Source organism: Cricetulus griseus, chromosome X, assembly GCF_003668045.3.
Source record: "Cricetulus griseus strain 17A/GY chromosome X, alternate assembly CriGri-PICRH-1.0, whole genome shotgun sequence".
Taxonomy (NCBI): domain Eukaryota; kingdom Metazoa; phylum Chordata; class Mammalia; order Rodentia; family Cricetidae; genus Cricetulus; species Cricetulus griseus.
Window position 1 is genome coordinate 75,879,554 of NC_048604.1, and position 16,874 is coordinate 75,896,427.

The following is a 16,874-nucleotide window of genomic DNA, read 5'->3' on the forward strand; positions in this document are numbered from 1 at the left end:
CTAGAGACAGAAAGTTAGAGGAATGTTTGGATGTCATAGCTGTTTTCTCTGTGAAGCAGTTTCATCTACCAATACAGAATAAACATGAGGTTGGGCGGAAAGGCAAAGGATAGTGAAAAATGGTTGAAAAAGCTTGGATCTGATGGGGATGGGCCAGGATAAGAGGCTTAGATGTATGTCTAAGATAGATGGAACTAAATTGAGCAGCTAGCAGAGAGTAAAGATACTTAAATTTATAAGTAAATTTATAAGTAAGGTACTCTAGTAAAAAGGTGTTTTGATTTTTATTTTAAAAGTTTTATGAGTGTTTTATTTGCATGAACTTAATAATGCATTTAGTGTGTGCTTGGTATGCACTGAGGTTAGAAGAGGGTGTCAGTCCCCTGAACTGGAGCTATGGATGATTGCTAGTGTGCTGAAGACTGAACCTGGATTCTTTGCAAGGACAGCAAGTGCTCTTGACTGCTGAGCCATCTCTCTGCCCCTTTATTTTATTTTTAAAATTACATTTTAATTATCCACACACATACAGGCACGCACCCATGCCATGGTGCATGGGTAGAGGTCAGAGGACGTCTTGTGGATGTCTATTCTTAACTACTGTGTGGGATGAAACATGATTGTCAACCTTGGTGGCAGCCTTTGCCCATTAAGCAATCTTAGCCCAAAATACTGTTTTTTAAATACTAATGCCAGCTTTCCTATAACAAGACTAGACAACCTAGCACCAAGGCTAGAGGAAATAGTTGGCTTTGTCCCAGACTGTGAAACCAACATCACTCTGGCTTCTCTCTGCTTTCTGCTCTTCTGTCTTCCACCCTTCTAGCTTTCTAAGAGGTTGGTAAGGAGTAAGACTTAACTGCACATTGGCCTTTTACCTTTATTGCTCTTTAAGAAAGTGCACCTCTCCAGTAGACTCATTTTAAAATATACAGATAGATTTAGTAGTGATTGACACCATCATACCAAGTGTAGTATTGCAGAATCCAGACTTTAAAACATCTTATTTATATTTATCTTTCTTTTAGGTACTGGGGGTTCCAATTTAAGTCAGTTTTAATGGTCCTGAAAAAGTGAATATGGATAGAAGTAAACTAGTTTTAGTTTATCTTGACATTTTAATGTTTTATATATAATATATTTGAATATAATATTTATTCCATTCCTGTTAAAAGGCAGTTCAAAGAAAGCAAAGGTGCCATTTAAACAGGTATATATGCTCATGTTATTGTCCTATTTTGCTGTAATGTAGTTAGGTTGTTTTAAAATTTTACTTAGAGACAGAGAACACCATGTTTGTTCTCTATGGTACAGACATTTTTGAACTTTTTCCTCCCTTCTCCACCATCATCTCTTTTTTTTTCCAAAGTAAAGATCGTATTAAACATCCACCTTATTATCTTTGGAATCAAACCATTGTAATGTGTTGGAAAATTGTTAGGGTCTTCTTGGTTTCTACCTCCCAACAAAGATAGTTCATAAAGCTGTATTTTATATTGACTTCAAACCTTTAAGCCTGGCAAAGGTTTTGTTGTAAGTGAATAGAGGAAGAACTGTGTGGTATGGTTACATTGAACAATAAAAGCTTTATATACTTATTTTATTTCTGTTGATAAAACTTATAATCGATTTCTTTAGTGACTTCCAAGTATACAGAACATTGTTATTAATTACAGTCACCTTAATACTTCATTTTAAAAGCTTGTTCAGAGCCTTTTGTGCTCCTCCATCCAAAATTGTGTAGGTAAATTTAACAGATAGAGCTGGTCTTAAATTGCATCTCTATAAAGAAATACATTCATATGCATGCATACTCACACAGAGAGGGAGGGAGAATATTGTATATGCATTCTAAATTAGAGTCCAAAATAAATTAATGGATTAACAACTTCAGTATAATGTAAGTTTAGAAGCCATAGTATCTACTGTCACTACAAGTGATCATTTCCTAGTTCTGTCTTCAGATGGTTTACTGAAACTTCTTGGAGCAATGTGAAGTGTGCTTATATTTACTGTAGCTCCGTTACTACTAATGAGATTGTTCGTCAGAATTTCACTTCAGTTTTAGGTCAAATGCTGGGCAAGGTGTGAAGATGACTTTATAAAGCTTGCTAGTTTCACTTTTTAGAATAGAAGAAAGTACAAAGAAGGTAGTAAAGTGGGAGAATTCCGGGTTGGCTTGGGATTTTATTTATTTATTTATTTGTTTGTTTATTTATTCATTTATTTATCTGTCTATCTATTTATTTATTTATTTTAGTTTTTCGGGACATGGTTTCTCTGTGTAGCTTTGGAGCCTGTCCTGGAACTCACTTTGTAGACCAGGCTGACCTTGAACTCACAGAGATCCTTCTGCCTCTGCCTCTGCCTCTCTGCCTCTCTGCCTCTCTCTGCCTCTCTCTGCCTCTGCCTCTGCCTCCTGAGCCCTGGGATCAAAGGCATGCACCACCACCTCCTGGCTGATAATTTTTTTTAAATACTGAATTTTAGACACCAAACATATCTTTCTTTAAAAACCAGGAGGTGAAAATAAAGACCTGGGTTCTAGAGACAGGCATGTTCTTGCACTTTACTCAATCTTTCGCTACCTAACTGACTTTGACCAAGTTGCATACAGCCTCAGAGCCTTTGTTTCTTTATCTGGAAAGTGAAGTAAGAAACTTACTTGGAAACATGAAGGAAAATGCAATTCCAGTGTAGTTATTATTAGAAGTAATTTTAATTTAAAAAATTATGCACTTCTATTTTGGAGAAACCTTATTCTAAAGTAGTAGTTCTTCATGACTGCAGAAGAAGGCACTTAGCTGGAACCATACATATGATGACTCAATTTACTGAAGCTTTCTTTGTCTGTTTTTAGATATGCAGTTTTAATAGTAGCTTTAAAATTATGGTGAGATTCTGAGTACTTAACTGGACCATCAGAGTGTTCTTTTAAAAAATCTGTAATATTTTATATTCAGAATGATTTCACAGGTTGAGTAGGTGGGGCAAGTTCTCAAGGTGAAAACCTGAAGGTGAATTCTTACTTTGTGTAATAATATAATAGCTCTGTTATCAGGGAAGTCTGTATTTGAAATGTGTTTTCCCAGTGTTTATGAAAAGAAATGGGTTTTTAAACTGAATTATAGTGTATGACACTTTGCATGATCTAAGATGGTTAGATTTTATAGTCGTTGAGGGTTTTATAAGGGTACTGACTGATAAACTAATGTAAAAACAGCAAGCTTGCCCTTGCTTTGTGGAACCAGAAGGACATTTGACTTATTAATAATGGTTAGAATCGGTGTTGGGTTTTTTTGTTTCTGTTTTTTTGTTTTGTGCGTGTATGTCTGTGTATGTTTGTGTGGGTCACATGTGTCCCCTAGCAGGCTAGAAGAGATTGTTGAATTCTTTGGAGCTAGATTAACAGGCAATTGTGAGGTACCTGACTGGAGTGCCTTGTGGAATTGTCTTGTGGAATTGCTCCTAACTACTGGGCCATTTCTCCAGCCCAGTTTTGGTTTTTGGGTTTTTTTATTTTTTAATTTTTGGAGACAGGGTTTCTCTGTGTAGACCAGGCTGGGCTCAACCTCACAGAAATCTGCCTGCCTCTGCCTCCCAAGTGCCGGGATTAAAAGCGTGCATCACCACCGCCCAGCTTCCAGCCCAGTTTTTGTTGTTTTGCTTTTGACTTTGGTTTTTTAAGACTTTGGTTTCTCTGTTGTAGCCCTGACTAGCCTGGAACTCTCTCTATAAACCAGGCTGGCTTCTTACTCAAGAAATTTGCCTGCCTCTGCCTCCTGAGTGTTGGGATTAAAGGTGTGTACCACCTGGCTTTGCTTTTGTTTTTTGAGACAGTTTTGCATTATGTAAACTCAGCTTTCTGAGTGCTAAGATTAGTGCCTGACTTAGGATCAGTTTGTCAAACTTTGTTCAAAGTTTAGGTCAACTTCATTAAATTTGAACTGTTTAAAAATAAGTACTCCTATGATAATCGCCATGTATTCTAGACTCTTCTACATTGATTGGTGAGATTGGCATCATTCTGGTGCTACCCTCTGTTTGAAATTTGAAAATGACAGTTGGTTCAGTTGTCTAGATTGTGAGAATATTTAAATTATTATGATCTTAAGGTAATTAACTATTCACTTCTAAGTGTGTTGGTGCTTGCTTTTGTTGATTTTTGAAATTATATTTCTCCTGCTCCCCCACCCAGTGTGTGTGTGTGTGTGTGTGTGTGTGTGTGTGTGTGTGTGTGTGTGTGTGTGTGTGTGTGTGTGTGTGTGTACGCGCGCCTATGAGCGTACCATAATATATGAGGACACTTTCAGGAGTTGGTTTGCTCCTTCTACCATGTGAAGCCCAGTGACCAGGTCATCAGACTTGGTGGCAAGCACCTTTACCTGCTGAGCCAGAGCCATCTTGATAGCCTAGCAGAGACTTCTTAATGCCAGTATTGTTGAGGCTGAGGCAGAAGCAGGAGGGATGCCTCAAATTCAGGGCCAGCTTAGGCTATAGTGTGAATTCCATTCCAGACTGGGCTACAAAGTGAGACCTGTCTCAAAACAAATGAACAAAAGAATCCTTCCTTTTCGTCCTTTCTCTTACATTCGTATCCACTCAGAATCAGACCTCTGACTTTGTTCCTTTGTTACATTCTTCTCGGTGATTAGGGTACTAGCCAAATCCCCAAGTCCTACTCATCCTCAAATAGGTGTCCAACCCAGCTCTGTTCCTCATTCCTAGTATCTGTTGTCCTTATTGAAGGCCTTGTCACCTGTCACCTGCCATCTACATGGCTAAAGCAGACTCATAAGTGCTCTCCCTGTTTTGTGTCTGATCCATTTCAGCCCACTCACTTTTTTAAGGCTCACAAGATGGTATAACAACGGGCATATGAGCTCATCCCTGCTTAACGATCTCCCATCACTTACAGTGGATGCTCTTGTGCCTTTGCTCAGAGTTAGGGCTTTAGGACCCCTCCCTCTAAATCAGTCTCTCTTTTTCTTACTCTCTAGGCCCCATCCCCTACATTTGGATTATGTAGAACTGCTTGGCTAAAGGCTCACCCCCCACCTCAAGTTCCCCAAGAAATGTTGATGTCTGACCTGATTGAAAAACTTCCAGCTTTCCAGGATCAAGTCTCAGCTTTTCTGCCAGGCACAGAAGGCCCTTTGTGATCTGACTTCAGTTTGGCAGCTGGCTGTATTCTGCATCATGCTTTGTGACACACTTTATGCTCAGTCCTTTCATATATTTGTCTTCTGTACCTGTGTCCATAGTTTCCCTTATAGCCTGAGTGAGATATCCTTTCTTTATCTACATAGACTCTGTTAGTGTACAGTAAGATACTATCATTTTGAATACTAATCCTCTTTCGTGTTGAACTTGTTATTAAAAATTGCATTAGAGAGCTTAGCTTCTCTATCCTTGTAATGTGAGTAAACAGACCTTTGCCTTTTCTCCACAAGAGACCTTCCTTTTCAGTTACTTTAAATTATGCAAGGAAAAGTAAAACAGGTTACCAACAGATTTTATACACACACACACACACACACACACACACACACACACACACACACACACACACACACACACACACACACACGTTGTTTTTGAGACAGGATCTCACTTATAGCCCTGGCTGTCCTTGAACTCACTCTGTAGACCAGGCTGCCTTTGCTCTCAGGGATCTGCCTGCCTCTGCTTTCTGAGTACTGAGACTAAAGGTGTGTGCCACCACCACTGAGCAGACAAGACTTTTGAAATCATAATCTGATTTCTGTCTTGGTTTAATATTGGTTGTAAACTGCAAAAGAGATGATGCAGAATTTAAAAGTTACAGTGATCAGAACTACCACCATGTAGCCTTGGTTACAATACTAACTGCCTAGACTCATACACATGTAAATTTCATTTCTGATGACCAACAAAAGCCTTTAGATAAACACACTATTCTCTAGTTTTTCATGTAAGATAGTTGTTTTTGCCAATATCCATCTCCTACTCTAGAGACTAAAAGTTGGCAAACTTGGACCAAGACTTTTGTGGCTTGTGATTTAAATTCTGTATAATTCCAAATACCAACCTTTCTCGACTTCCATTTGCTCTATTGTAAAATATCAACAGTACTGTACTGTATTAAATAGTACTTAGTCAATAAATGGTAGTTACATTTATTTTAATGCGTTTAAAATAATAACCTGTCTGCACGCACACTGGAGTGGAAACTGTCATATTGGTATCTTCCAGTGTCTAATAATACACAATTGCAATTCACTGTTTGATGAAGTGCTTAAAACATAAATGTCTAGCCAGAAGGAAAACAAATGTGTGAGGACACCGAAAGAGAACTAGAAGGAGAAAGGAAATGGGTTACTGTAGGGGGCATTGGGGCTTCTTTTTGAAGGCCTTGGACCTGTTTCCCTCTGCTGTGGCAAGCTGGGCCATATAGGATTAGTTGGGTTTAGAGCAGAAAGAACATTTTCATGTTTAATAGACTTAAGTGAATCTAACTTCTCTGATAAATTGTCCTAGGTGCTGAGTTCTCATTAACTTTTTTTTTAAAGATTTATTTATTATATGTATAGCGGTCTGCCTGCATGTATGTCTGCAGGCCAGAAAAGAGCACCAAATCTCATTACAGATGGTTGTGAGGTACCATGTAGTTGCTGGGAATTGAACTCAGGACCTTTGGAAGAGCAAGCAGTGCTCCTAACCACAGAGCTATCTTTCAACCTGAGTTCTCAGTAACTTTTACCATACTTTGTGTTGGCAGAGATGCCCCTGAATAAAATGTGTGGTACAAGGTTGCTTGCATAGCAATTACATTTTTTGGTCTTTATTCAAATCTAGACTGCTTGACATCACTTTTCTTGTATTTTATTTCTAAATCACACACAACATGATTACTTTGGTGACTTCTATAAAGCTTTTTAAAATTGTAGTGTTTGGCTGGGCAGTGGTGGTGGTACACACCTTTGATCCGAGCACTTGAGAGGCAGAGGCAGGTGGATCTCTTGAGTTTGAGGCCAGGCCGGGCTATGACACAGAGAAATGCTGTCTCAAAAAACCAAAACCAAACAAAATTTTAGTGTCCTCTCTATAACACTTTTCTACTTTTTGCCCTCTTTTCCTTTCTCTCTTCTGTTTTCCACATGGCCCCTCTTTTTGTCTTTAAAAGACGGCAAATGTACATTTCAGAGTGTGTTTGAATTTATATATTGCTGTATTTACCACCAAGGACCTTGCCTTAAAGTCACAAGTTAAAGTTGTATATATGTGTTACTTACATGTAAGATGTGTTGTAAGTTTGTTTGTTTTTTGTCTTTGGGGCAAGGTCTCCCAGGTAAACTAAATTGGCCTCTAACTCAGAGATCTGCCTGTCTTTGACTCCCGAGTATTAAAGGCATGTACCGAGCCAACATTTGTTGGTCTTAAGAAGATTGAATTAGAATTTGCATTCCCCATCTCATTGAGGCATACTTTTCTGGCAGTCATGCTTTATTTTTAAGTGTATTATTCTGATGAAAATAGATCACATCAAATGATACTCAAGAATAGTAACCATGAAGTACTGCTTTCAAAATATTCATATGAGCATATGAGGACCGTGCCTTTTCATTTTATTACTAGAAATTATTTAAAGGTCTTCACCTTAAATATTCAAAGGTAGCTGGGCAGTGGTGGTGCACGCACTGGAAGGCAGAGGCAGGTGGATCTCTGTGAGTTCAAGGCCAGCCTGGTCTGAGCGAGTTCCAGGACAGCCAGGGCTACACAGAGAAACCCTGTCTCAAAAAAAAAAAATTCAAAGGTTATTTTAAATGTAGGAGTCCTTTTACCTGTGGCTTAGCAAAGGATAAATATATCCTTATAATTTCTATGCTACCAGGCATTTTTTTCTCTGAGTAATACTGTTAATATCTGTTCTCAGTTTTAAAAGTCTCTAGAAGTGTATTTATTGAACCTTCTACTTGCCTAGTTTAAAGTCACCCAATTTTATGTGAATCAAGTTAAAGAGAAAGTTTGTTAACCAGACTCTCAAAAACAGTAACTTTCTATTTGAGCATTTTCTATTATTACTTGAGATGTATTTTTCTCCTTATTTAGTGGATGATGCTGGCAAAATAGAACATGATGGTTCATCTGGACTGACCATGGACACGGAATCTGAAATTGATCCTTGTAAAGTGGATGGCACTTGCCCTGAAGTCATCAAGGTGTACATTTTTAAAGCTGACCCTGGAGAAGATGACTTAGGTGAGAGGGAAGCCTTAGCATCTCTTTTTTTTTTCCAGACAGGGTTTCTCTGTGAAACAGCTTCTGGCTGTTCTGGAACTTGAACGCAAAGAGATCTGCTTCCCAAGTGTTGGGATTAAAGAAGTGTGTCACCACTGCCCAGCTAGCCGTAGCATTTTATACATCTTGATCAGTGTTTCAGTCTAATTGTTTTGAGTTATTTAGATTGAGAAGATAGGATTTTTCTTTTTCTGAAAAATTGAATTTTTTTTTTTTTTTTTTTTTTTTTTTTTTTTTTTTTTTTGGTTTTTCGAGACAGGGTTTCTCTGTGTAGTTTTTGGAGCCTATCCTGGAACTCGCTCTGTAGACCAGACTACCCTCGAACTCACAGAGATCTGCCTGCCTCTGCCTCCTGAGTGCTGGGATCAAAGGCGTGCACCACCAACGCCCGGTGAAAATCAAATAATTTGAACATAGTGTCAGAAAAAATATGTTTAAGGGCTGGAGAGATGGCTCAGCTGTAAGAGCACTCACTGGCTGCTCTTCCAGATGTCCTGAGTTCAATTCCCAGCACCTACATGGTGGCTCACAACCATCTATAATGGGATCTGATTCCCTCTTCTGGCCTGCAGGTATACATGAAGACAGAGCGCTGACATGTAAAAAAAATTAATTTAAAAAAGAAAAATACCTTTTAAAAAAGGAAGAAGTGGAAATGAAATTTTAAAATAAATTCTTGAAGCTACTGTTTTCCTTGATAGGTGGAACTGTAGACATTGTGGAAAGCGAGCCTGAGAATGATCACGGAGTTGAACTGCTTGATCCAAACAACAGTATTCGTGTTCCCAGGGAAAAGATGGTTTATATGACTGTTAATGACTCTCAACAAGAAGATGAAGATTTAAGTAAGTAGATGGACTTTCTGGGGGAGAAAATAAATGTGTTTCTGAGTTTTTTCTGTCTCCTTCAAATTGTCAGTATTTGAAGAAAATAAAAGCATTGTTTTAGAAATTATTATGTTGGCATGTTTTGAGGGAATTGTACTGACCCATTACATATGTTTAGAATGTTTGTGACTTTAAAACTAAATTATGGTGAAACCAAGAAATGAGTCATTCAGTAAGTTTGTTGAGTGCTTATTATACAAAAGCTGTGTTCTAGGAATTTAATGTTTGGACTTCTTCCCGTTTGCATATTAGCTGAGTTAAAAGTATCTTTCCTATGGTCTCTCTAAACCTTGTCAGAAAAGTTTGTCTTTTTTCTATTTAGATGTTGCTGAAATTGCCGATGAAGTTTATATGGAAGTGATTGTTGGGGAGGAGGATGCTGCAGCCGCAGCTGCAGCTGCGGTGCATGAACAACAGATAGATGACAATGAAATGAAAACCTTTATGCCGATTGCATGGGCAGCCGCTTATGGTAAGTCACAGAGCAGCTCTTTGGATATGAATTTGTGATTGAAAAATAGGTTTTGTAGCCAGGTGGTAGTGGTGCATGCAGAAGCAGGCAGATCTCTTAGTTTTAGGACAGCCAGGGCTACACAGTGAAACCATATCTGAAAAAACAGAAACAAAAATCAAGCGGCCCCCCCCCAAAAAAAAAAAGTTTTTGTGGTTTTAGGTTTCAGAAATCTGAAATGCTAGTACTGTATTTGGATTACTTGATTTAAACAAGAGTAGAGGAAGATTATAAAGTCTACCTTTTGTCCTGATTTTTGTTTTGTTTTGTTTTTCGAGACAGGATTTCTCTGTGTGGCTTTGGCACTCGCTCTGGAGACCAGGCTGGCCTTGAACTCACAGAGATCTGCCAGCCTCGGCCTCCCAAGTGCTGGGATTAAAGGCCTGAGCCACCAATGCCTGGCCTTGTCCTGACTTTTTGTGTGTGTGTGTGTGTGTGTGTGTGTGTGTGTGTGTGTGTGTGCTGGGATTAAAGGCCTGAGCCACCAATGCCCGGCCTTGTCCTGACTTTTTGTGTGTGTGTGTGTGTGTGTGTGTGTGTGTGTGTGTGTGGTTAAGATGTCATTTATTAGAAAAATGCCAGCCAAACGCAAGCCAGAGCATGCCAGGGGCAGCAAGGCAGGGAGGCCAGAGAGAAGGGGCACCCATGTGCCTTGTCTGTTGCTTTAAACCCTCTTCTCCTGACTTTTAACAGACGCTTTCTTTATGTGTGTATTACATAGAAGGAAATACACTGTATGAAGTATACAGGCTTTCAAGCTGGAACTTTCTGGAACTTTTCTTTTTCTTTTTCTTTTTCTTTTTTTTTGTTTTTTTCAAGACAGGGTTTCTCTGGCTTTGGAGGCTGTCCTGGAGCTAGCTCTTGTAGACCAGGCTGGTCTCGAACTCACAAAGATCCACCTGCCTCTGCCTCCTGAGTGCTGGGATTAGAGGCGTGCGCCACCAATGCCCGGCTTAGGCTGCAACTTTTCATCTTAACTGTTTCAGGCCCATGACTTTAAAATCTGGGGAGATAGCATGGGTAACCATGGGAAAATACTGACATATGTTTTAGTTTTTGAAGCTGGGCATTTCCAATGGTCTTACTGTTAATGAAATGTGCTCATAAAACTCCATTACCTAGAGTGGGTTATTTCTGTCATTCATGAGTATCATGGCTTTTCATTGTTGTAATTAATAAAGAATTTCTAATTCTTTATAATTTATAATACTGTATGATTTTTTTTTAATACACATTGTTAGGTAATAATTCTGATGGAATTGAAAACCGGAATGGCACTGCAAGTGCCCTCTTGCACATAGATGAGTCTGCTGGCCTCGGCAGACTGGCTAAACAAAAACCAAAGAAAAGGAGAAGACCTGATTCCAGGCAGTACCAAACAGGTGAGGGCGTGCGAGTTCCACGGTGCAGCGTGCTCCGCAAGCTCTCAGGAAATGCTAGTATGCATCCACAGGGGTATTGTGATGGCATCTTAGTGGCTAGACTACATGTAGCTTTTGTATATTGAATTTTAAAATATAATTTTCAGAATTCACTGATATTCATGAATGATTTTCTTAATTAAAATGAATGGAAATGGATCAAACAAGGTTGAAAATAGTTAAAACTTGGATTACATGAAAGTGAAAGGCAACCATATTGGCAAGTGTTAATTTTGGAAAAATATAGTTAAAGGACAATTATTTTAGTGTAAAATGTGCATAATTTACAGAGCAGCAGGATATGTACTTGAGTTTGTATGATGTAGCTTACTTCTTTTATGCCAATTTGCTTATTAAAGATCTTACTGGTATATTTAAGCTCTGGTATAAGTTAATATAAATTAAAGTTTTTTTTTAATAAAGCAGGAATTCTAATTTAAAACTTTATGAATAATTCCCTTGGGTTTCTAAAATGATATGGGTTAATCACTTTTCAATATAAATTACATATTAATTGATTTCATTGAAGTGGAAGAGATTAGTATAGACCAAGTTCTTGGGGCCAGATTGCTTTATCTTGTAGATTGAAAATGACAAAAGAAATGTGTGGCATGTAACCCAAATTAGGAGTCCCTGCCTGTAGTGTTTAGAGCACACATTCAGAATTTGAAGAAACCCAAACCAGCATGTTTTGATCACTTATGCTCCTTTCGTTTCTTAGCAATAATTATTGGCCCAGATGGACATCCCCTGACTGTCTACCCTTGCATGATTTGTGGGAAGAAGTTTAAATCGAGAGGTTTCTTGAAAAGACACATGAAAAACCATCCTGAACACCTTGCCAAGAAGAAGTACCGCTGTACTGACTGTGACTACACTACCAACAAGAAGATAAGTTTACACAATCACCTGGAGAGCCACAAGCTGACCAGCAAGACAGAGAAGGCCATAGAATGTGATGAGTGTGGAAAGCATTTCTCTCATGCTGGGGCTTTGTTTACTCATAAAATGGTGCATAAGGAAAAAGGAGCCAATAAAATGCACAAGTGTAAGTTCTGTGAATATGAAACAGCTGAACAAGGCTTATTGAATCGCCACCTATTGGCAGTCCACAGCAAGAACTTTCCTCACATTTGTGTAGAGTGTGGCAAAGGTTTCCGTCACCCATCAGAGCTCAAAAAGCACATGCGAATCCATACCGGGGAGAAGCCCTATGAATGCCAGTACTGCGAATACAGGTCCGCAGATTCTTCTAACTTGAAAACACATGTAAAAACTAAGCATAGTAAAGAGATGCCATTCAAGTGTGACATTTGTCTTATGACTTTCTCAGATACCAAAGAGGTGCAACAACATGCTCTTATCCATCAAGAGAGCAAAACACACCAGTGTTTGCATTGCGACCACAAGAGTTCGAACTCAAGTGATTTGAAACGACACATAATTTCAGTTCACACAAAGGACTATCCTCATAAGTGTGATATGTGTGATAAAGGTTTTCACAGGCCTTCAGAACTCAAGAAGCATGTGGCTGCCCACAAGGGTAAAAAAATGCACCAGTGTAGACATTGTGACTTTAAGATTGCAGATCCGTTTGTACTAAGTCGCCATATTCTCTCGGTTCATACAAAGGACCTTCCATTTAGGTGTAAGAGATGTAGAAAGGGATTTCGGCAACAGAGTGAGCTTAAAAAGCATATGAAGACGCACAGTGGCCGGAAAGTGTATCAGTGTGAGTACTGTGAATATAGCACTACAGATGCCTCAGGCTTTAAGCGGCACGTTATCTCCATTCATACAAAAGACTATCCTCACCGCTGTGAGTACTGCAAGAAAGGATTCCGAAGACCCTCGGAAAAGAACCAGCACATAATGCGACATCATAAAGAAGTTGGCCTGCCCTAACAGTAGTCTTCACAGATGTTGGTAGAGAAACTGGCCTTGAAACAGAAAATTCATTTAAAAGCCAATCAGTCTTGTTCACATACAATACTGTATATTGATTTATGCTGTGTACAAATAGAATTATTGCTTCTAGTTGACTTTTTTTTTGTTTTTACATTTTGTTCCATAGTGTGTTCTGAATTCTATTCAGTTTGTTTAATACATGGGGAAAAGCAGCAACAAGTTAGTTGCTTTTACTAAAGTAATCCCTGATTCTATACTGAAGTTTTCTATCTTAGAAGTTTTATATTTATTTTAAAATATTTACCTTGCTTACCTTGATGGTACTCTTCTAAGACCATTTAACTCACGGTAACTTTGCATTGGTAACTGAAAGTATTCATGTTGACTTTTTTTTTCTCACAAATTTCTCACAACAAAATTGTCAGAGACATCTAATAGGAACGGGAGATTTTTACAGTGAGGTCTCGTGATCATAACATGGAAGTCATTTACTTGTCTTGCTTAGTATTTGTAGACCGTATGACAGTGAAAGTTTCCATGTGAACTTTCGTGTCCCTGGCATTGCTGAGTAAAAGAACAGTGGCTGGGTTTGTGTTTACTTTTCTTTCTTTTTTTTCTTTTTAGTGAACAAAATATATTTCTTTTTTCTTTAGACTATTTACATCTTTTGTCAGTGTAGCAAACTTTTAGAAAACCTTGTTGGAAATTTTTGCTTGATCCTGTTGTATTTTGATTATTCTGTCTGTGCTGCTTTGTCTTGGAATGGTTGTGTGCTACAAATGAAATTTAACTGAGGACTGCATTTTTGGAATCTCCTAGGGGTAACTTGTGGCTCATAGGATCTTTTTCAACTTTATATATGTAAATGTACCCTGAATTATATATATCTATCTATATATACACATATATATGTAACATGTATCTGTGTGTATTGCTTATTTTACATACTTATACACACAACCCCCAGTAGTAGTTGCTTAAAATCTATAATGAAAAGTATTAAATTTACAGTAACGTGAAAGATCCAGGGATGCAAGAGAGAGCATTTTGTAAGTCTTGCTCTTCAGAGAGACTACTCAGGTGAAGAATTAGAAGGAAAATAAGGACACTAGTATTTTTAAAGAGTAAAGGTATTTTCTTTTAAATATCTTTGGTAATTGAAAAATAATTGAAAAAAATAGAGGTTAAGATGTTTATAGATACAATGCTTTCATACAGTTTCAACTCCATGCCTTTATATTTTTCTGAAAAGCTAATGGGTATCCAGACAGGAATCCCTCAGTTCTCTCTGAGAAGCTGGCGAGAGAACTCTTGTCTGATCAAGCGAGAGGGACAGAAAGGGAGTGATGGCTCCATGGACCAGAGAATGGGTGCTAATAAGGACTTAGACTTGGCAAATTGAGCCTGTTCTGCTAGTTCTTAGTTAACCTGAAAAACTTAACACTCGGTTGGCTTGGATTACATGATATAGGTGTGGTCCAAGTATGTGAACAGTCTGAGGCTTCACTTGGATCCTCACCAAGTCTTTCACAGTTTTGTTTTTGAGAGCTGGCAATTTGTAACATGCAGGTCTGATTGCTGATAAAATTTGTAAAAAGTTGGATGCTAAGATTTTGTTAAGATGTCTTCTGGAAAACAGTTTCTAGAGTCCCTGGAATTGGCTGTTGGCACACGGGTCTGGCACATCATGGGGAGACTTAGAAATTTTCTTCCCACTCGATAGCTGCCTTGCTGCCTCATTATGGTGCTCCATCCCTTTCGTGCCGTTAGGTTTTTACCTTTCATCTTTCTCTTAGTCATCAATATTTGTATTCAAAAGTTATATTTTTGGGGTTAGATGTCTTGAATATTTGGTGTATGGCAAACCTCTGAAGTGCTAGATTGATTTAGTCTAGTTCTAAATCAAGTTCTTAAGGCTGGTATAAACTCCATCCTCAGTGCCAGTCAAAACCAAGGCGTAGATTCCCTAGCCTTTCCATCCGATAGGGAATTCTTTTGCCTTTGTAGCCTCCGCAACGTGCTTTAAAAAATGCATCACAACTATGATTTGATTTATTGCCCTGTTAACTTTGAAAGCTCTGTCTTTTCTTGTGAGAACTTTTAAAATCTACTTTATTATTTTCCCCAGAAGTAATGTAAAACACCTAACATTGAAATTTATAAATTTTAAAAATTGTCTACAATCAGTACAGGAAATACAAATGATTGGACCATTCAACATATTTTTTTAAATAAACTGAGAGATAAGGAACACAACACTTTACACACTTTATATTTCTCTTTACATAATCTGGAACCATACACAGTTCTTTTCTTTTTAAAGCACAATATTGAAGCCTTTAAAAGGTATTTAAGGGTTTGGTCAAGTGAATATAAAATGTGTTTGTCTGTATAAAGAGAAAATGAAGTAGTCACTGTTATGTACTGACATTAGTTACAACCTAGTTTTAATTCTTAAAACAATTTTGATTAGCAAAGCTAAAAAAAGGATGTTTCAGTTAAATGTTTTAAAGAGGTACAGATTTTTACAAGGACATAATATAAGTTATTGTTCTGTAGAAATATCCTATTAAATATTGTATGTCCCTCCCTCTGTATACTTTGTAAAAAAAGTAAAATACATAAAAAGAAAATCATATAGGGGATGTGTGACATTATTGTAATTGTGTACTTGAGAATAACGTGCAAAAATAAAAATCAGAATATTTTCCTGTTAACGAATGTTCAGTCTATTTGATACCAGTACTAAGTTAATGCTTTTTCTTAAGAAAGACAATGTACAGTTTTTGTAAACCTAATAAACATCAAAAGCAGTGGATTATTTTCATCCCCCTATTTCTTAATTCCTTTTATGCAGCAGTGGAATGCAAAATGCTTGATTGCTTTGAATTTTGTGACTTGGATGCAAATACTGATATTTCAGTCCTGTGAATTTGCAAGTAACATTACAGAGAAGTTAAAAGGTGATTGGTGAGTCCTTTGATGAGCATGTCCTTGAAATTAATTTTTTCTTTATCTTTGTAAATGATTTGTTTTATTAGCATCTCTGATTCCTGTTATAAATTACCTGCGCATAAAGTGGGTTTTGAAAGCACTTAAAATTTGTTTTATTATCAATTCACAACACATTTAGTCTGAGGAGACTATCACTATTCAGAAGCCCTACCTTTGAGTTTACCCATTTGTGCCCAGGTTGGAGGCCTCTAGTAGACCCCAGCATACTGGAGGATTGTCACTGTAGTAGTGAAAATTGCAAGTTGGGTAAATGTCAGGAGTCAAGAGAGAGATTTACAGCACTTTTGATTTAACAATGAGATTCTCTAATATAGAACCAGTGTTGGCCTAAGAGATGAGATAACAAATAACCAAAATTTGAGGTAAATGTCCAAGAGAATGGTGGACATCACAGTCAGAGTCATAAGTCTGACAAAACCAGTACTTGCTGAAAAACGTTATCCACCCATTCTACTAAAATATGTCAATGGGGGATCTCGCTGTTAATTTCCTGCAAAATCTTAGATTAGTTTAAGGAAAAAGCAGGATCGATGCATCTTAAAGAGGATTGATTACCTGGCAGCATGGTAATCTCCTGGGACTTGGTCAAAGATGTAGATTCTCTGCCCTAGGCCAGTCCCCAGTGAACTGGGACAAGGCCTGAGCCCCAGTAGCCTGTGTTTAGGAAGCTCTCCCAGTGATTCTGGCACATGCTCAAGTTTAGTGAAAGAGATCTTAGAGCACTTGAGGAACCTAAAGATTACTTGGTGTGACATTTTGTGTAGTCAGGAAGCTCACAAAAAAAGCAGCTAGAGATGCACAGTGAGAGTAAATTTGAATCCAGAGACTTTTGCTTTCTCCTTTCTGTAAAAG

At 37.9% G+C, this 16,874-nt stretch overlaps 1 protein-coding gene across 6 annotated transcripts in view; it reads left to right on the forward strand.

Moving 5' to 3' along the window:
• Positions 1-16,328, forward strand: part of Zfx (zinc finger protein X-linked) — a 45,590-nt gene extending 29,262 nt beyond the window's left edge. For 3 of the 6 annotated variants that reach the window (XM_027431915.2, XM_027431918.2, XM_035449783.1), the window contains exons 4-8: positions 8,092-8,241; positions 8,982-9,125; positions 9,490-9,639; positions 10,920-11,060; positions 11,821-16,328. In XM_027431915.2, coding sequence (XP_027287716.1) covers positions 8,092-8,241; positions 8,982-9,125; positions 9,490-9,639; positions 10,920-11,060; positions 11,821-13,004 — 1,769 coding nt within the window. In that variant the 3' untranslated portion in view covers positions 13,005-16,328. Of the gene's footprint in view, positions 1-5,000; positions 5,560-8,091; positions 8,242-8,981; positions 9,126-9,489; positions 9,640-10,919; positions 11,061-11,820 lie in introns of those variants that run through there. The other 3 variants (XM_027431917.2, XM_027431919.2, XM_027431920.2) reach the window with 3 other exon arrangements.
• The last annotated feature ends 546 nt before the right edge of the window (positions 16,329-16,874 follow it).